General features: G+C 34.9%; 1 protein-coding gene across 1 annotated transcript in view; it reads right to left on the bottom strand.

Moving 5' to 3' along the window:
• The window catches only part of Smp_045980 (putative cc2d1b protein), a 20,880-nt gene extending 3,626 nt beyond the window's left edge, over positions 1-17,254 (bottom strand). The window contains exons 1-8 of the mRNA XM_018789579.1: positions 17,137-17,254; positions 16,892-17,100; positions 12,943-13,203; positions 11,110-11,304; positions 8,972-9,136; positions 5,957-6,244; positions 4,407-4,944; positions 1,899-2,401 (exon numbers count right to left, since the gene is read on the bottom strand). Coding sequence (XP_018655007.1) covers positions 1,899-2,401; positions 4,407-4,944; positions 5,957-6,244; positions 8,972-9,136; positions 11,110-11,304; positions 12,943-13,203; positions 16,892-17,056 — 2,115 coding nt within the window. The 5' untranslated portion in view covers positions 17,057-17,100; positions 17,137-17,254. The remainder of the gene's footprint in view (positions 1-1,898; positions 2,402-4,406; positions 4,945-5,956; positions 6,245-8,971; positions 9,137-11,109; positions 11,305-12,942; positions 13,204-16,891; positions 17,101-17,136) is intronic.
• Between the last annotated feature and the right edge of the window lie 2,339 nt (positions 17,255-19,593).

Genomic DNA, 19,593 nt, shown 5'->3' with positions numbered 1-19,593 from the left:
CTGGACGGCCGTTTCGTCCTACTGAGGAGTCCCACAATAGGATAAAACGGCCTTCTAGTGCTTCCAGGTTTTCCTTGGTGGTCTAGCTTCAATTGACTCATGCTTTCAACTATAAAAATACTAAATCTCCACAAAAACCCCTTCTGATTTCCAATTTTTGTTCATCATAAATAAGTTCTACAATACAGTTAGCAATACATCTCTTAGATAATGATAATAATCGATTATTTAATTATTTTAGTTAAATTTAGACTAGAATCTGATCAACTATTTCGTAAGCATAAAATGATCAAAGTAAATGAAACTAAAATATAACCAAATCACAAGAGTAAAGATGACGGTTACATTAGCAACTAATAATCAATTTTAATAGAAAACTATTAGCTATTCAATGTTATATCACATTGTATTGTTTGAATATACTGAAATGATCATATGTTTATTATTCATATGGTTCAAAACTTTCTATGATTATAATTTTTCACTAAAAATTACTTATTTGATTATTATTATTATTATTATTATTATTATGTGAGAAATTGTTGTATCCCGAAAAGAATTGTGAATGGTAACTTTTGAGGACTATTTATGGACCAATGTAGTATGTATATTTCCTATTGTATAATTGCTAAGTAACTTAACTACGATTTACCATTCCTGATTTATCCCCAGCCTATTAATTACTGTTCCCCCGATTCACAGCCACATTTGGCCAAATCTTGTACAAATGTTATTTTCTATTTTATGGTACGATGTGGTCAGTCCGTTTGGTATATAAACCCAGTATGTTTGAGAATAATGATTCATATTGCAGATGCTGTTATTGGTGTTCTGGACTTAACTGGCTGGGCTAGGCAGATAGCAGGACTGACAAGTACTCAAGGCTGCTCATACGGCTTTTGTGTATCGTTGGGCGATTAATAAATTCTCTGCTCTCTAATTGGAGGTCTTATAACGTTCATATATATCAAACAGGGCACGTACGCACTCAATCGATATAACAGAAATATTTTCTAGTTATGATCAGTTTTAGAGTTAATTAAAATTACACACATATAAATTGGAATTAGTCACGACCTAATGGATGCAGTATGTATGTTGGATGCCAATGTTATGCCTACGATACAAAAGTAGAATAACGAAATCATGTTTAGTCATCTTTTTAACACTTACTAAACAAAGTATACTACTTACACATTATCGGTAAGATGATTTACCCGTATAGAGAACTATGAATATGAATTCGTCTGGAAAAACGTTACGATGATGGACACGGGTCATACAATGAAAATTAGAGAATTTTTGGAAGCGTAACCATTAAACCAATCAACAGTCAATAAAAAAATTGAAATAGACTTAATTTAGGAACCAAAATTAAAAATGACCATTAACTACAAAATTAGAGATCAGTTGTTGAAGGAATAATATTATTGACATAAATATGCACACGGTAATAAAACAAATACGGACAACAGCTAATCAAAATTCATTGTAAAAGAACAAGAAGTTAATTAGTTCAGTGAACATTTTAATGAATCGCCTCTGCATTGATGATGCTATTTAGAAAGATAATAAAGGCTTTAAAACTAAACCACTTAGAACAAAGTACACTATACCTTCGAAATCTCACTGCTGAGGAACTAATCTTCCCTATTGTCTAAAGTGAGAGTAACATCAATATCTATGTAAATCAATAACCAAATACTTATTTATGTACTTGACTTTCGGTCAAGCATCTAGTGCATGGGCTAATTGATATTGACCGTTTTTGATACCAAATTATCTGACGTCGAGTTTGACTCAATAGGATCATAGTTAAAAGTAACAAAACTGACCAAGGGAAAAACAACCTTAATAAACATACAATTATAAATTAATACAACAGAAAACCAACTTACTGTTGCTTTTAGACAACGATTATTCTGAACAAATCGTCTATATGAATGACTTTTTGTATTTACACGAAATTCTTTAACTGATTGACTATATATTGGTTCACTATTTGATTTAACTACATTTGTAGATAACTTCATTGGTGGATTAGCATTATTTAAACTGAATTCAACTTCAACATAAGTATCAATATTTGAATAATGTGATGGAAGTGGATAAGCTATACCTTGAATATGACTAACTTCAAGTATATCATCCGCTAATTCAGCATTCAAATTACATTTAGGCAAATTGGCATATTCAAAATATGCGGTTAAATAAGATACATGTTGATTGTATTTAGATAATACTTTCTTGATACATGTATTCACACTGAGTAAGTCAGATAATTTCGATAATATCGACTGTGCATTAGCACCGCCGTTACGACGATGTTGATTAATTAAATTGTTAATTAGTTGTTCTTGTTCCGATAGAATTTCTGAGTATGTTTTAAATAATTGATCACCTATACAGAACATATAAAATTTATCTTGAAATATAGAGTTGTTAAAAAAAGTACTAAGTAACAAAGAGAACATATCAGAATGCTTGATTGTAAAGGTTTGTATTTTCTTGTTGTTAATATTAAGGATTGTAAGTGGTTAGTAACCAATGTAGTATTTAGCATTAACAACGGTGAACAATTGGGTGGCTGTTTGGACTCAATATCTCGATGGACAAAATGCTGACATTTAAAGTGAAAGGTATTGGGTTCAAGTCTCGGGGTAGTCACTAATAGTGAGAGGGAGGAACATCTAGTTGACGAGTCCCAAATAGAACGAAATGTGTATCCTAGATTCCGCTGCTAGGCACTATCCAACTTTAGTAAAAAAATATTTTGATAGTATTATCACACATAATTTAAGTGATACATACAAATCAACATGAATTTAAATATATTTCGTTAAGTATAATTTATATATATATATATATATATATATATATATATATCACTGAATTCGACAGGTTCTACCATTAGTCTTATACGCACTACACATTATGTAACCCTAGAATACAAATTAATAATAGTGTAAGCAACGCTACACCGACAAATTTGCTCTAAAGAATTGCAGTTGCTCGATCAGTTACAACTAACGTACAGCCTTTCAAAATGTGTGCATGGGCAAGGCCTCATAAAACGTTAGCACGACGAGATGAAGTTAACAAAATGGATAGCAAAGGAATCAAAATATTTGTAGTAGGACTAGTAGTCAGAAGTGCTAAACAGTTAGAATATGTTCAAGAAGATGAAATATAAAAGTATACACATATGAAGGAAAACTGAACATCTAGAAAGATTAAGAGCGAATGCATCTGAAATGTGTCGGCCAAGAACAACGATGTGTGGGATAAATCTCCAGTGGGCTAAAACGTTACATTTCATATCAATACAGTGGAATAAAACATACAAGACAAAGAGTAAAGTAGGGATAAAGAATTATCAATTGTAGTGGCCAACGAATGCAATAATGGAACAAAGACTCTGAAATAACATTCACATTTCAACGACAGAGAAAATATAAATACAACTCCACTACCAAAATAGATTTTGAGATGTGACTTAAGTGTTTTATTTATACATTACGATTATTCTGAAGATCCCAAATGGAAACCATGTGTTTTCTTACAATGCTCAGTGACTGATTCTTAACTTTTTCTTATATACTACCACGCTAACTAGTAATGCACGGTTAGGAGTTGCTGGGTATAAGTTAAACATGTCCCATCTACCTCAGACAATGAGGCAACAGCTTCATCAACTGGTTTATCACCCCTATGTAGTAACCCACATCCAACCTTAATATTACTTGATGGGTAGTTTACTCTGAGTTACATTTGTTACTAATTAAACTTACTAAATGATTCGAAGACAGCTTCTATCGAATAAGTGAAACATAAGGACGTTTTCTACCTTTAATAGTCAGGTATTTTATATTAATTAAGTGATACAGAGTGAATTGTTGGGCCATTTTTCGTACTTTTACAAACATACGATGATTTTGTCCGCTCTATGGACGAGATACAGTAACAAAAAACGGACGAAATTTCTCAGGGTGGTTAGATTTCACGTACCAACCAGTTACCAAACAAATTGAGTCTATAAGTACGGTGTTCAACGCGCTCAGTTACATTTTTCCCCATAATCAAATCTGTCACTGACACTACCTTATCAGTTCTAAAGCAACAGTATGCACTTTGAGGAGAGAAGAAAAGCACTGCAAACATTTTAGCATTAGTGTTTAAAGTGTTCAAAAGACTGAATTCTGTCATCCGTATATTGTAAGTAAATGAGAAGGTCAATGGGTAGTAGGTCGCTATTTGAAAAGTGTCGTAAGTAGAAAGAAATGTATCTATGATGAAATTAAATAAAAAAAGCAAAATAATACCAGAAGTATCGAAAGTGTTCAGTAATACTTCTTTAAAAGTCAGTTAAATTTCTCTAAGAAAATATACTATTTGAAAACATTTACCTGATAAAGAATTAAAGGCAACGGCATACTTTACAGGTGGATCACATTTTAATCCACTTAATATAGGTCTAGATGGATTAGAATCAGTAAGAGTAGGTGGCCGTGGTAATTGAGTTAAATCTATTGGCAAGCCAGCTTCAGCAGCTTGTATCATTTGATTCATTCCAAGAACTGATCGTATGTAGGTTTTAGCCAACTCAATATTACCAGATTGTTTTGCAGTTTTAGCGGCTTGTTTCAACTCATCTTGACGTTTAGTTAACAGTTCAACAATTGCTTCGGTTTTATTTTTTATTTGATGATGTCCAGAGCTAGGTTTTGCAAGAGTTGTTTTGGGATCATTGTTAGTTAGTTTTACATCTTTACTTAATTTAGAACGATCAGTAAGTGGAGGATAACCTGGAGGCGGGACCAACTCTTCAAATTCAAACGAAGTAACTCCATGTTCACAAGCTCTCAGTCCTTCATCATACCGTGCGAGGATACGATTGTAACGACGTTTCTTTGAGTCATCGTTGGTTATTTCCTTTAATTTTTCCTTTGACGAAAAGACAGTAAAATCAAGTGAGAAGAAATCCACATAACATAGTTTACCATGATTTTGTATTACTTAATAATAAGATAATTTGAGCTAATTATTAGTTGTTATTTAGCAGATTCCTCCATAGTTTATCGCGAAATAACTTCAAAGCTGTTAGTCACCATCCTTCTCTGCTTAAACATGCTTGTGATTTAATGGCAATATAGACGCAATCCGCAAAGGACGCACATATACCAAAGGAGACTGATCAACTGCAGTCTTAAATATCAATGAGAAGATTCAAATAACCAATATATATAAATTAAAATCCACCGCTTCGCACAAGCTAGTGACTATCTGGACTCAGTAGCGGACTGGATAACGCAATGAAGTTTGAAGCAAACAGTACTGAGTTCCAACTCTTCAGTGAATATCAACTCTGAGAAAGGGGTATATCCAGCTGACAAGTCCCAAAGAGGAGGAAAAGGGAGTCCTGTATTCTACTGCTAATCACAAACCATCACTGTTCAAATCTATATCTGTTACCTAGTTACTTTTCCATTACTAACCGTTTAACTATTTGGATTATTCGATCCAGTAAACCAATCAAGCTCAGAGATGCAACAACATACATTTTTGTATGTAATGATGGTAATTGTATTTCAAAGGAAGATCTACGTTCCAATAGAATTTCAACCAATGATTTTTATCACCTTTATATGAAACCCTATTAAACTGGCAATAATTATTACCAATCGCTTTTGGTTGACTGTAACGTGAATAATAAGTACGTAATCAACTGACTTCATCAGATTGGTTATTGAATTACATTTTCTTGTCTTAATTAAAATAAAGGTCAATAAGATATTAGATTGACTATTAGTTAGATTATACATTATATGATAGATTTTACAATATCAGTTGAATTGATTTTTAATAATATAATAATAAGATTTAATATTGACGATATGCACCAGTGAACTTGTGTAAAAACGATAAAAGTATTACACTAGAATATTTTGAAACATACTTTATAGTAGGCTATACGGGCTAAGATATTTTCTGTGCAAACAATAGACGTTTTCATAATATCTGGTACAGTCGATTTTACAGGCTGAGAAATCACATTTTTATTGTTTAGATCCCCTTCATTAGAGAATTCATACTTCGATGGCGGCGGAGGTAAGTCTGTTTCTGGATCGAATGTTTCTTTGCCAGCTTCTATATTCACGATAGCTTCTCCGATACACTTTGATGCTTCTAATAATTCTCTTGCTTTCCCTAGTTGGCCTGTATCACGAGCTTGCAAAGCAGCTAACTTATGTACACAATAACAACAGTATATATGAAAATTACTCACATATCTATCAAATAAATAAATAAATAAAATGCACATCCTTCGAAGATAAAAAGCAAACTGAGTTAGAAATTAAACAGGATAATAATATCGTGAAAGCCATTGCGAATAGTCAATTTTACCACTACTATTATTTTAAGCAACCAATATGGCTAGGACATTGAGGAAGTCTCCCAATTTTTCTCATTCCTCTTTGACCTTACAATTGACCAAATTCTGAAAGTTCTAAAGAGAATGAGCAGTGCTGATGTTATAGAACTAATAATTGAAGAAATAAAACTAGACTTCGTAACTTCACGATATTCGGTCATGAGTGGGCCTCTGAAAGTCTACTACCAGTCACTAACAACACTAGGTGAGTCATGATGGGGCTCAACGATGCGTGTTCAGGCACAGTATATATTATCATTTTCTATCGTTGATACCATTTCGAAACACTGGCTTTGGTGACATAAAAACGTATTGCATCCCGTTAAAGACAAAACCGTACTTCAAGTACGATAAAACTATTTGATCATTACAAGGAAATATGTCTACTATGACACCGTATATTTTTCTATAAATATGAACCGAATTCCAAAAACTATTTATAATTTTTTGATAAATTGTCAAAAAAATGTTTGGAAAGATTTTTAACAGACAGTTATTTCAGAGATCACATTATAAGAATTGATAAAGTATCTGAGTCAAGCTTGCTTGATAATCATATATTATTATATGTGTACAGTTGTTTATGAAAACATACATAATAACAGGGTGAGTACTACACTCAGGATCTTCTTAGAAAAACGAAACATGAGAATAGATGACAATGAGATCATTTTGAAAAACCAAACTTTTGAAACACAATCTCAAGTATATCAAAATTTATCTCTAACGATCTAGAATATCATGTTTACACAAAGCACACTACATTTGGGTCCCATAAACAAATTTGATCTAAATTTAACAGAAAACGAATGAGCCTTGTTAAATACACGTAAACTCATGCCAATCTTAACAAACCAATATTTTCCAATATTTATGTTAAAATATTGATCTGTTGTATCGTGCAGTTCTACTAGTGCTATATAAACGTTTAATTTCTTCTGAAATAAATAACAAGAAATGCTACATAGGCGCGTACTGTATCTAGAGTTAATCAGTTAGAAAAAATAGGTATTTTGACTAAAATGTCAACCACTCAAGACTCAAGTATCAGTAAAATTTTCACTAACTTAACGACAGAACTCACAGAACAGAATAAGTACAGATAGGTTCTTAAACAAATCTATGATTTACATCTACTGAGTCAAACAAAAAAACATTATTCAATGGTATTAGATAGAATACGATTCAAAATTGTGATCCAATGGTTAAAAGAGAAGTTGAAAAATTTAAAGATACACAACACAAATGAGAACATGGAGTCTTAAATAAGTGATTATATAATGAATATACTAAAATGCAATCTAGTAAAGAGAGTTCGTGAAAGTCTTCGGATTGCATGGTTTACATCACGAAGGGATATCGGTTGAACCATCGGTAAAAACCTGGAAGCACCGAAAAGGTGTTTTGTACTAGTATGGGACTCTCCAGAAATACATACCCACGACCCCTCCAAGGGTCAAATACAAGATCTTCATGTCCCGCGGCGAGGGCTTAACTTTTAAACAGGTAGGTTATCACCTAATAATTTGCATTTCTAACTTCAATCGATTCATAATGCTGCGCAGCCAAGATCAGTCCGTGCTGTAAACTATGAAAATCAATTAAACAAATGAAATCATATGGGAATAGCCGTCAACTATAAGACAATGCTTTGAAAAAAGGAACGAAAACGTATTCCGTCAATCTATATTTAACAACCTGAAATACATACAATAAGTGATATGACAAAAGCACCAAAACGTAATACCTGAGTTTTCAAGTGTTTACATTAGGTTTATATGTATTATAACCTGCTTATTTTGCAAATAAATATGAAAAAGTTTATTTTTCACTATAGATTTTAAAAGGATGATTAAATGATAGATAACTCATCGTAATTTTGTACAAAATGTATCTACCTAGAACGTAAACATAATTTATTTCGACAAATCAATACTTTAAGTTTGCAAACAACATATAAGAATCCCGTATTTTTTTACAAAATTCATCTTAACTTCATGGTTTATGATTGATTAATTAATGAGTAGTAACCAAAGTTACGTTTTTTCAGTCCTTTTTAGTCCTAATCGAATCCTATCAATCGAGTTGCAATGTGACCACTAGTCTGAGCGACTCGAAACTATGGATCACATTGAAATATTAGGCTGTCCACTACATTTCAACACATCTGACATAAATTCACACTTATTAGTATTGGTATGTAGTCATTAGCTTAATGTACGGATTTCTAACATTCACAAACTCATGATAAATTGAAAGATTTTACCATTAATTTTGTGCGTCTTTTTTACATGAGGTACTCAAGATATTTCTACAACGCTTCTGAAAAAATCTACATTATATAAAAAAAATGAAGTTGAATCTATTGTTTTATAAATTTCACTAATCAATAGAAATACGGAATGTTGAACTTCATGACAACTTAAGAAAAACAATCGGATTCTATTCGAATGTTCAAGAGAGCTTTTTTGAAAAGAAATCTAACATACTTTAAAGAGGGTAAATGGATGATGTTCTCAAAAAAAGAGGGAAACTCACTTTGTATTCTTTATGACGGTTTTTCAATAAATCTAAACCAGAATTAGAAGTCTTTGGATTGATATAATCCAATACAGCTTGACGAATATCAGGTTTTGCATCAGAGGCAGTCAGTTTTAAAGTACTTCCTGAACTATTTCCCAAAGCATTATTGTTTGAAGATGCCTTTGTCCGTCGTTAATTAGAATTTTTTTAATTGTAAATAATAATAAAATGCAATTTCAAAAAACAAAATTTAAAGTTCAGTAAAAGGGAAATTAAAACAGTACTTATAAACAAATTAATAACTAGTTGTGGAAGTATTAAAATCTTAGAAGCATTAAAAGAAAACTTGTTTTTAGAATATATGGATCGTGATTTGCAGTGGTATTCGGGACGAGAATTTCTCCCTATTTGGGACTCACCCGAACCATGAATCTGGATTCAAAGTACGAGTCTCAAATAGAATATAACGCAAGACCAAAATCCCACTTCTAACCACAGTCCATCTATTCTAAAAAATTGTAGTACGTGATATGCTCATGATCTATATATGCCAACTAAAAGTGATCGAAATTCAGTCCTGAATATTAATAATAGAATAATTCAAACCCTATCTAGTATTAACGTAATCAGCAGCTTTCTTCTTAGTCTAAAACTTCTCAATAGTAAGCACCATCATAAACACCTACTCACGTAATCGAAGCCAGAACTTTTTAGATATTTCGAGAACAGAATTTATGTAAATTAATCACTTCCATACGAGTTAAAAATCTTGTGCAGAAACCAATGATACTATCTGGTTTCGTTATAAGCAACAGTAATTAAAGTAAGTATCAATTTGCAGCTATTCGTCGGTTTAAGGTTAAAGAAGTCGAAAAACAATGATTTGACGCGTCATGAGTTTGTGTAATAATTAACATTATTTTTCACGATTTATCTAACTTCTTCCTCATACCAGTTCTTCTTTCTGCACATGTTAAAACTGCTACAACTGGTCTTTCACAGAACAGGTCTCGAAACAAACCTCCAAGTCCCAACGTCTTCTGGGTTGTATAATTCGTAACCTCTATAATAACGAGTCACGTATTTTGATGTACAATGTATTTTTTCAACCATTCCCAGAATATTCCTCTTTTATAATTAGTAGTGTTCGCATAAAGGACAAATTGTTTTCGGGACTGACTGTATCTTAAATTGTAAGTGCAGATTTAATAAACTCCGACTCAACCCTTTATGGACGAGAAGACTCAAACTAGATCTAATTTTTTCTTCAAAATACATAATACACTATCTCATTCTATGAAGTAATTCAACATACAGAAACTCTTAGTTACGGCTTCCGTTATTAGTGAAACAATCACATTCTAAATCCTATGTCCATGTGAATTACTTTGCCAGAAAACTTTCCAGACTCTGGTATAATTTGCCGAGATAAAATCACTCTCGTCCTTTGTTCACTGTATCGATGCTTATTTCTCCTCTGAAAATGCTTTAAATGTTCTTACACTTGTAAGTATATTCCATTTCACAAGTGAGATTACAGGAACTTTAAAAGTTTAGTCGTTTTTATTACTAAGGTCACCAGTAAAACCTCCCTGCCTGTTGTTACTTTACACTAATACCGACCCTGATAACCTTAACTAATTTGAATAATATCTAATACGAATAGATTAAAAAGTGACCTCGTACATGTATTATGGTAGACCTGACTGACCTATTGTAGTAAATATTGCTTTTCTTTTTCTGAGCTCGTTGTTTCCGTCTTATTTTCTCTAGTTGTAGATGACTATAATCAATTTGTTATGGAGCAGGAGATAATATTAAATACTCCGTTAATATATCAACAGGAAATCCAATTAGAAAGAACTAAAGGTTCCCAGCTGACTCCCTTCACTGCTGTAATATGTATGGAAAATGTACTATCTGAACAACTTTTGAACTAGAATACTTCAAATAATCTAGTCACATATATATCATCTACGTTTAATATTACTATCTACATCAAGCTGATCATGGGTGTAGACTGGCATGAATTCCGTAATAATTATTTTTAGAATATATTATTGTTATTAATCTCTGGGTATCAATTTGAAAAGTTCCCCTGTAAAATTATATATATATATATATATATATATATACTGAAATATGGTAATAACCTTTGGATTTGTCATCGAACCACTGTTGGATGTACTACTAGTATTCATCTTATGATCACCAAAAATATCTCCTTCGTTGATCTCTAATTCATCCATCTTATTAGCTCTATTCGATACAGGTGATTTCCCACTTTCCATTGATTTTACTAGTTCAGCAAGTACCAATTCTTCGTCTTCATCACAATTTGTTTCATCCTATCAAAGAACAAAATATACGTATAAACAAAATATCACATTTTCATAAATTCTGAACATTTTGTCGCCAAGTCATCTGTTATTGTGTAACAGTTTTATATAATTTACAAACAGCGAACAACCAAACAACCGCATTCTGAACTGGTATAAAGCCCAACATTCATGTGTCATTTTGATCCTACTAATTACTTCGTACTGATTTAAATGATTAAGGAGGAACTTTTATCCACATACATTTTAATATACGTGTGAATCGATTTGTGCCTGTTTGTTTATTGTCTATTCAGTTCATATAAACTGATTAAACAATTCACACACTGACTAACTGTCAAGTCAGTCTACCACACGGTGATCCCTTCACTTACTCTTCCTTGATAGCAGTCTGGTCGCCTGCGTTGCATGTCTGAAGTATAATATTTTCAACCACTTTGTATTTTGAATTCTTTGCTGCTGTACCGTTGATAAAAGCTGAAGTGACAGTGTTCTAGTCGATTGATTAGACGAAGCTACTCGGAATGACAATGCAGCCACCAACAACAGTATCCAATCTATTGTAAAATAGTTATAGAAACTGTTACCGTCATATTCTTCGCATTTATAATATATTTTTAACAGGTTTCCAATCCAAAACAATTTACGAATCATATATTTTTAAACAGTACGCTTCTTTTCATATGTTGGATCCACATTGTACCAACCTAATTATCCTTGTACATTAATGAGTATTTTGTAATTTCTAGGACATATGTTTAATTAAAATATTGGCTTTCCAAGATAAGTATCTGTGAGATTGTTGCAGGTCCTATCAACATTGACCCATAAGTATTGCTCATATTAGATGAAAATACCATTTCTTTTGTACTATAGGCCGTCGAAGTGGACTTTTACAGAATAGGTAAATCATCAGAGCAAATTCTCGTAAACCAATTCACTATGAACAATGAACAACGACAGGTTTTTTTTCTTAAGCTCAATTAATTCAGAATTAAAAAGTGAACACGGATTACAAAACTTATTAGGCCTAAAGAAGGATCCTTATAAAGGAACAGGTATTTCAAATAGATATATTTATAACCTAATATAGCGAACAAGAACTGAGCCTGTTAATCACATCTAAACTTCAATCTTGAATGAGTGGCCTAAACATTTTATATCATTCTACCACTAATGTGTTGAATGACGTTCAATCGTTAATTCTGTTGTATGTGGTATATACCAATATCATTTACTGAATGCGATTTCAATAATTATTTGACCTATGAACTTTAAATATGACCGAGTATGGTTCGGCAACAGTGTTGTATTTTTGATGAAATATAAAACGCACGACAGAGAAATTTACGAAAACGTGAACGTTTCTTTGATATGATACCCTCGTCTTCCTCTGCATTTAAATCCTAATAATTATGACGGGATTGTATATACCTAATCTATAAATGACCGGTATATCAACTTTGCCCTTGAAATTATGTATGTACATATGTACATATATATCTCAACAGTGAGCAGATTCATTACGAGAGCAAAGCTTTTGTTAAGTGTATGAAACGGTTCTTTTACAAAGATTTCTAACCAATAAAAATGCAACTCCTATTTTGTATATTCACATGAAGCCAAAAGCTAAAGCATGATAACTACCTTTGAATTCGTCGTCAGACCACTGTTTCTTGAAGGATTCATCAACGACGATCCAAAATTACTTTCTTCGAACCCCGGTGTTTGATGAGGCAACTTGGAAGTACTACCAGTACTTGTATTATGATTGCCAAAAATATCTCCGTTGATGTTTAGCTCATCCATCTTATTAGCTCTGTTCGATACAGGTGATTTTCCGCTTTCCATTGATTCTACTAGTTCAGCAAGTAACAATTCGTCATCTTTATCACAGTTTTTTTCATTCTATAAAAGCGCAAGAAGTGCATTAAACGTATAACTCTACACGTAAAATAAGTGACTTCACATTGTTTAAACATTTTTGAGGCTATTACAGGTAGTTGTAAGAGGAAAATAATTTGAACCTTCTGAATAAAGATACAACGGTAGGTTTTCTTGATGTTCTATTAATTTACAGACTTTCAGTCAAAGAAATAGAACTACGGTAACTGTGAATTTTATAGTACAAATTAGTTTTAGAAAGCTTCGTTTAAAAAAAGGGAGGACATGAACTCAACACTATCAAGCTTATAAATTTTCTTACTCCTATCAACTTCAGACAACAGTAATCTTAAATAGTTCGAAGCAATGAGCAACTGTGGAAACCGGAAATCGTTTAAAGATTTACACTGCCTACTATCATTAATTTTATGATCAACATACTTTTAGTGTGATGGTGATACACAGGATGTAATCCAAAAACAATACAACAGTAACTTAGATGTTCTCAGAGCACTAAATTCTACACATTGGTTTACAAGCTCAAAGCAAACTACACACTTGGATTCAGCCTGTGAGTACTATCTTTTACACAGTGTTTGTTTACATAGTGTTTGTGAATTATAGATGAGAACGAATACATGTTTAGGCTAAAAAGTTGTACTAATTCATTTCTAAAATTCGAAATTATAAGAATATTCATCTAATATTCAAGTAAGGAATGTTCTTATGAATGTTTTTTTTCAAGTTATTGTACAAAATATGAGGGATAAATATAACGGCCATATTTGACGTCTCATGATAGTAGGTATGACTATCATTCATATATGACAAAAGGGATTGAGCTGGATCAATAGGCATAAAAATGTACTTCAGTCAGTCATAAAGTAGAATCTGGTAAACAATTCGATTTACAAAACTAAACACAAAATTTAGCAAATAAATATCGCCTTGTTGACCTTATAAATATTCAATCAGTCAGTCAATCACTCGCAATGTAAAACCTAGTACGTATGTACATCAGTTCAAGTTGCTATACCTCATTAGCACAAAGAGATAAAGTTGTTAGGTCAAATCCGTGAACAGTACAAGTAGTTATAGTATCAGTGGTAACGGAAAAAAGTCAAGCATCGAAGATACGATGGAGGTAGATGGTGGTTAGTCATACGTAAAACATGCTCTAACCACCTCAGTTGATGAAGATTTACCACTTCATCAATTGATTTCCCATCTATACCTAGTACTCTACTGCTAACTCAGGCGCAGCTTACTCAGTGGTCCGAAATACACAAGCAATGCTTCAAAGACACTTATGATCGAATACTAGTAGCCTATGGACATCGTCTACTCTTAATGGGCATGCTGCACAACCATAAAGTAGAAGCAGATGGATATATAGCCTATACCATAGGTTATGCAAGTTAGCAAATGACAGCTGAGCCTTCCGAATCCGTACAGAGATTTCGTCACACATCAGACCATCAATACTGATGAGACTCACAAAATAAGCAAAGTGGTCGATGCATTCAGGCCACATCATTAATTCAGGCGATGACTCAAGTCAATCCTGAAGTAACATTTTGCATTTGGAGGAAGAGAACCGCATCCCAAACGTGGTTGCATTGTTGCTTAAGGGGATCAGAATAGTGCATTTCGTCAGCAACTTCAAACAGAACTATATCATCCGCGTATTCTCGACCGTTGCTGCTACCTTGACGTAGTGGTCGGGCTTGCCTATCATGATGAACCAGTCGAGCTATACTGGCTGGAACAATCGTTCCTCAAGGCCCTACCATGCCAGACAGGTCGGTTGAAGAGCGGTAAGACTAAAAGCAGCAAACCCAAGGTCTGAAGGCGAAGTCGTACTGCTGACTGTACAGAGGTGTGACGGCAGTAAGGTGTTTCCTTCAGACAACCAGCATGACAGCGATGCTGCCTTCCCACAAGGAGGGGTGGGGTTAGAAAAGGTCGACCCTAAAAATGCACACCTCGCTTTATCCCACGGATTTCCGTCTCCGGAGGTAAGGTCCTTTGAAGAACGGAACTAACACATAAACTACCCACAAAAAGGTCGTGTGTGACCAACCTCAAACAGTTGTCCCTTGGGCACTGCAGTCACGCTTTCAGGTCATTAAGACCACTTCTAACCCAATTTTCTTTTTCAGATACCTCTAGAAGAACCCTTCCACGGTGTGGGAAACCGGGAAGTGATAACTGCTCTCATACCTCTAACAGCACTCAAGACCACTGTATTCATAATCTATCTCCTTCTTCACTTCCTACTATTCCTTCCACCTCAACTTTCAATACTAAGCTTCCTCTTTCGGTTTCCTCTTCAAGTGTCACTATGGCCAACGATTCTAGTGCGCGAAACACTGTCCCAGGTCTACTAAAATCTCGCTCCAAACTACACATTGGAGCCTTCAACGTACGTGCCCTAAGTCAAATCGGTCAACAGGCCTCCTTGGCTAAGACCCTAGAATCTCGTACCATTGATGTATGCTGTGTCTCCAAAACACGCATACAGGATCCCAGTGTGGTCATTCTCTTGACCACACCTCGCCAAAATGGAGAGCCAACGAAATACACCCTCGGTGTATCTGGCGACCCCATGACTAGTTCTCGTGGACTTGCAGGTGTAGGCATAGCACCTAGTACGACGGCAGAACAAGCACTACTAGAATGGATCCCCGTTAACAGTCGCCTGTGTGCTGTCCGGCTGAATGGCTCCGTAAGAACTCGGAAGGATAGGGACACACGTCGTTGCCTTTTCGTCGTTTCTGCCTACGCTCCCACTGACTGCAGCCATGATGAAGTGGAAGATGACTTTCGAAGAAAGCTCTCCGAGCTTCTTCAGAAAGCTAAGCACTCAGACATAGTAGTCGTAGCGGGTGACTTTAATGCCCAGGTAGGCAGCTTAAACCAAACACAAACACATTTAGGTGGGTATTTTAGTATTCCGGCTCAACGAACCGATAATGGTGATCGTCTGTTGCAACTATGCTGAGACAATCGTTGAGGTGGAAGGAATAGTAGGAAGTGAAGAAGGAGATAGATTATGAATACAGTGGTCTTGAGTGCTGTTAGAGGTATGAGAGCAGTTATCACTTCCCGGTTTCCCACACCGTGGAAGGGTTCTTCTAGAGGTATCTGAAAAAGAAAATTGGGTTAGAAGTGGTCTTAATGACCTGAAAGCGTGACTGCAGTGCCCAAGGGACAACTGTTTGAGGTTGGTCACACACGACCTTTTTGTGGGTAGTTTATGTGTTAGTTCCGTTCTTCAAAGGACCTTACCTCCGGAGACGGAAATCCGTGGGATAAAGCGAGGTGTGCATTTTTAGGGTCGACCTTTTCTAACCCCACCCCTCCTTGTGGGAAGGCAGCATCGCTGTCATGCTGGTTGTCTGAAGGAAACACCTTACTGCCGTCACACCTCTGTACAGTCAGCAGTACGACTTCGCCTTCAGACCTTGGGTTTGCTGCTTTTAGTCTTACCGCTCTTCAACCGACCTGTCTGGCATGGTAGGGCCTTGAGGAACGATTGTTCCAGCCAGTATAGCTCGACTGGTTCATCATGATAGGCAAGCCCGACCACTACGTCAAGGTAGCAGCAACGGTCGGGACTCTTCTTGATAAAAACAATTCATTTGCTGAGCTTTAAGCGATTTAACCAATTGTGTTGTACATAATCTTTGATCACACCAATTATACTTACCTGATCAAAAGACGAAGGTTCATTGGGAATCTCAAGGCTTGAATCATCATGCAATAAGTCAAGTAATTCCTGTTCAAGATCTTCACTACTGAAGTCGACATCGTCGATATTGTCAGGATTGAAAGTAGTGTCCTTTGACTGAAGTTTCTTAGATGTCCACTGCATTACGAAATACGGATTCGAATAATCTTCTGCCACTTATAAGCAATCTGATTTATCTTATTGTTTAAAAATAGAATGTAAACCTCAAAGTCTTTTATTGATGTACAAAATATGGAAGTAGCACAGTTTCAGTTCAAAGTAATGATCTGCATAACAAATAGGAAAGAAGCTTTAAAAATTTCATTTTAAATAGTGGGGATCAACCAATAAAAATACCAAGCAAGTAATGTTTTTTGCTTCAGCATCCCTTATATATTCAGTGTCAAGTTCAGAGTACTTTTAGACAAATACTCAAATATAACAATTATAGAGAAACGGTAACTGTGTGACGTAACTCTAACATTCATATTACATCGCACAATTCAGTAAAACGTTAGCCACAAAATTATTCTGGCAACTTATTGAGTGAGAAAAGATAATAATGATATTCAATAAACAGGTTTGTGTTCTGCTAATCTTGGCTTACATTGGACATCTGGGTAGTGTTACTAGCATTCCTAGTCTCACCGTTAAAAAACTGTAACTTCATTAGTCATATAAAATGGAGCCTCCTTATAGTGCCTGTGGGTGAGTTAGATGGACGAAGACCCTCTAAAATCTAAAGTTTAAACAGATTCAACATCAAATAGGTAAGAATAGAGAGAGAAATGTACTGACCAGGCATACAGGTGTTAGAGTACGCGGATACCTTGTGGTACTAAAAACTAGTTAATTACTTGTTTGAGTTCAATATTTGATTATTTAAATAGTCCCATGACAAATCCCAAATTTAAAAGCGAGTACAAAACAAGCATGCAATAAAATATTTATGGAATTTTAGTCTGAGAACGATAAACAGGAATTAAAAGCAATATCGACTGTCACGACTACTGCCTAACTGTATAATGCACATAATTTTCATTTCATTTATGAACTTTTCCAAGATTTTTACTTGATCTGATATATTACCATTTACCAACAGTAACCGACCTAGTTAACGATAACGGTCAAATGAAAGATTGTTCTCAAGTCGTGATCGTAAATCTAAGAAAACGTAGTATGCGTTCTACACCTAAAACTGAATTAACAAATTTACGACAGATGAGCCCCTACATTTCAGCGACCATGAGTGAAATGGTTGAATATGGGTATTGTTTCAGTGAACAATGGAATTACACCAATTGTGGTTGATTTCTGAGGCGAATAATCTCTGTATGGGCATTCAGATCTATAAAGGAATAGCTTACAATATTGAAGTTCTGGAAATTCAAAAATTATCCAGAGAATTGCAACGTGATACCTAAGATATCCGGATATTTGTTAACGTATTAGTACTGAACAGCTGCTCACTCTGGACTACAGCAATACGAGGCGTGACTCAGGAAAATTCTAAGAGACATCTTTGATTATATTGAACAGATAATTTTGCAACTCTCTTATCCAACTAGTATGAACAGCTTATGACTGACTTATAAGTCAGTCACAAACTGGAGATTTTATGAAATCTCCAAGTTCCTGTAACCTTATAAGCCAGTAAGTTGATGAGACTGTGATGACCGGGAAGGAATTGAAGATTTATGTTGCATAAATTAGTAAACACAGATCATACGCCTACATTTGGAGTTATGATAACAAATGCCACCAAATGTAACGCACACATAAAATCAACCGCTCCACCTTAGCGATAACTTTGTTCAGTTTCAGTTTGGAAAGGACAGGAGGCTTGATGGCCTGTGTTAGTCCTGGCAATGATGGTCTCTCAGCTGATCCAACTTTCTTTTGAAGGAGTCGATGGATGGAGCCTCAACCACGTGCTGAGGTAATGAATTCCACTCGTTAATGATTCGATGGGAAAGTCGGTAGTCAGCTGACAAGTAATTCATTCTGGGCTTGTGAACTTTTTTGGAGTGTCCTCGTAGATCTTCTGTTTTGGAAGACAAGAAAAATGAGGGCATATCAGGTGCAAATTTGTCATTAAGCAATTTGAAAACTGTAATCAAGTCGCCTCTGATTCTTCTATATGACAGCGGGAATAGGTTTAGCTTGGTCAGTCTAGTACCATACGGGAGCTTCGCTATTCCGGGAATCAGCCTAGTTGCTGTTCTCTGAACCCTTTCCAAGAGTTCACTGTCTTTTTTTAGGCAGGGGCTAGCTGCTTGTATGCAGTACTCAAGTTTAGGGCGTACGAACACTGTATACAAAGTCAGAAACGTTTTAGCGTCAAGATGCCTAAAAGCCCTGCGTATGGACCATAAAGTCCTAAAACCTTTGGCGGCTATTGCACGGCAGTGTGCAGTAGTCTTTAAGTCTTGACTAACGATGACGCCTAAGTCATTGTGTGCCTGAACAATAGGTAACTCAGTGTTATTCATCGTGTATGTATCTGTACCCTGGTGGCCAATATGCATCACAATACACTTGGAAGTGCTTATCGGCAATTGCCAGGTTTGGGACCATTCAGATAATCTCTCTAGGTCATTTTGAAGTTCTAAGCTATCGCCCTTGCTTTGTATCGCTCTCCATATCTTGACATCATCAGCATAGAGTAAGACCGATGACGA

The sequence above is a fragment of the Schistosoma mansoni genome, chromosome W (assembly GCF_000237925.1).
Source record: "Schistosoma mansoni strain Puerto Rico chromosome W, complete genome".
In the NCBI taxonomy this organism is placed as follows: domain Eukaryota; kingdom Metazoa; phylum Platyhelminthes; class Trematoda; order Strigeidida; family Schistosomatidae; genus Schistosoma; species Schistosoma mansoni.
The sequence above is the reverse complement of the archived record's forward strand: the minus strand, read 5'-3'. Positions and strand labels throughout refer to the sequence as shown.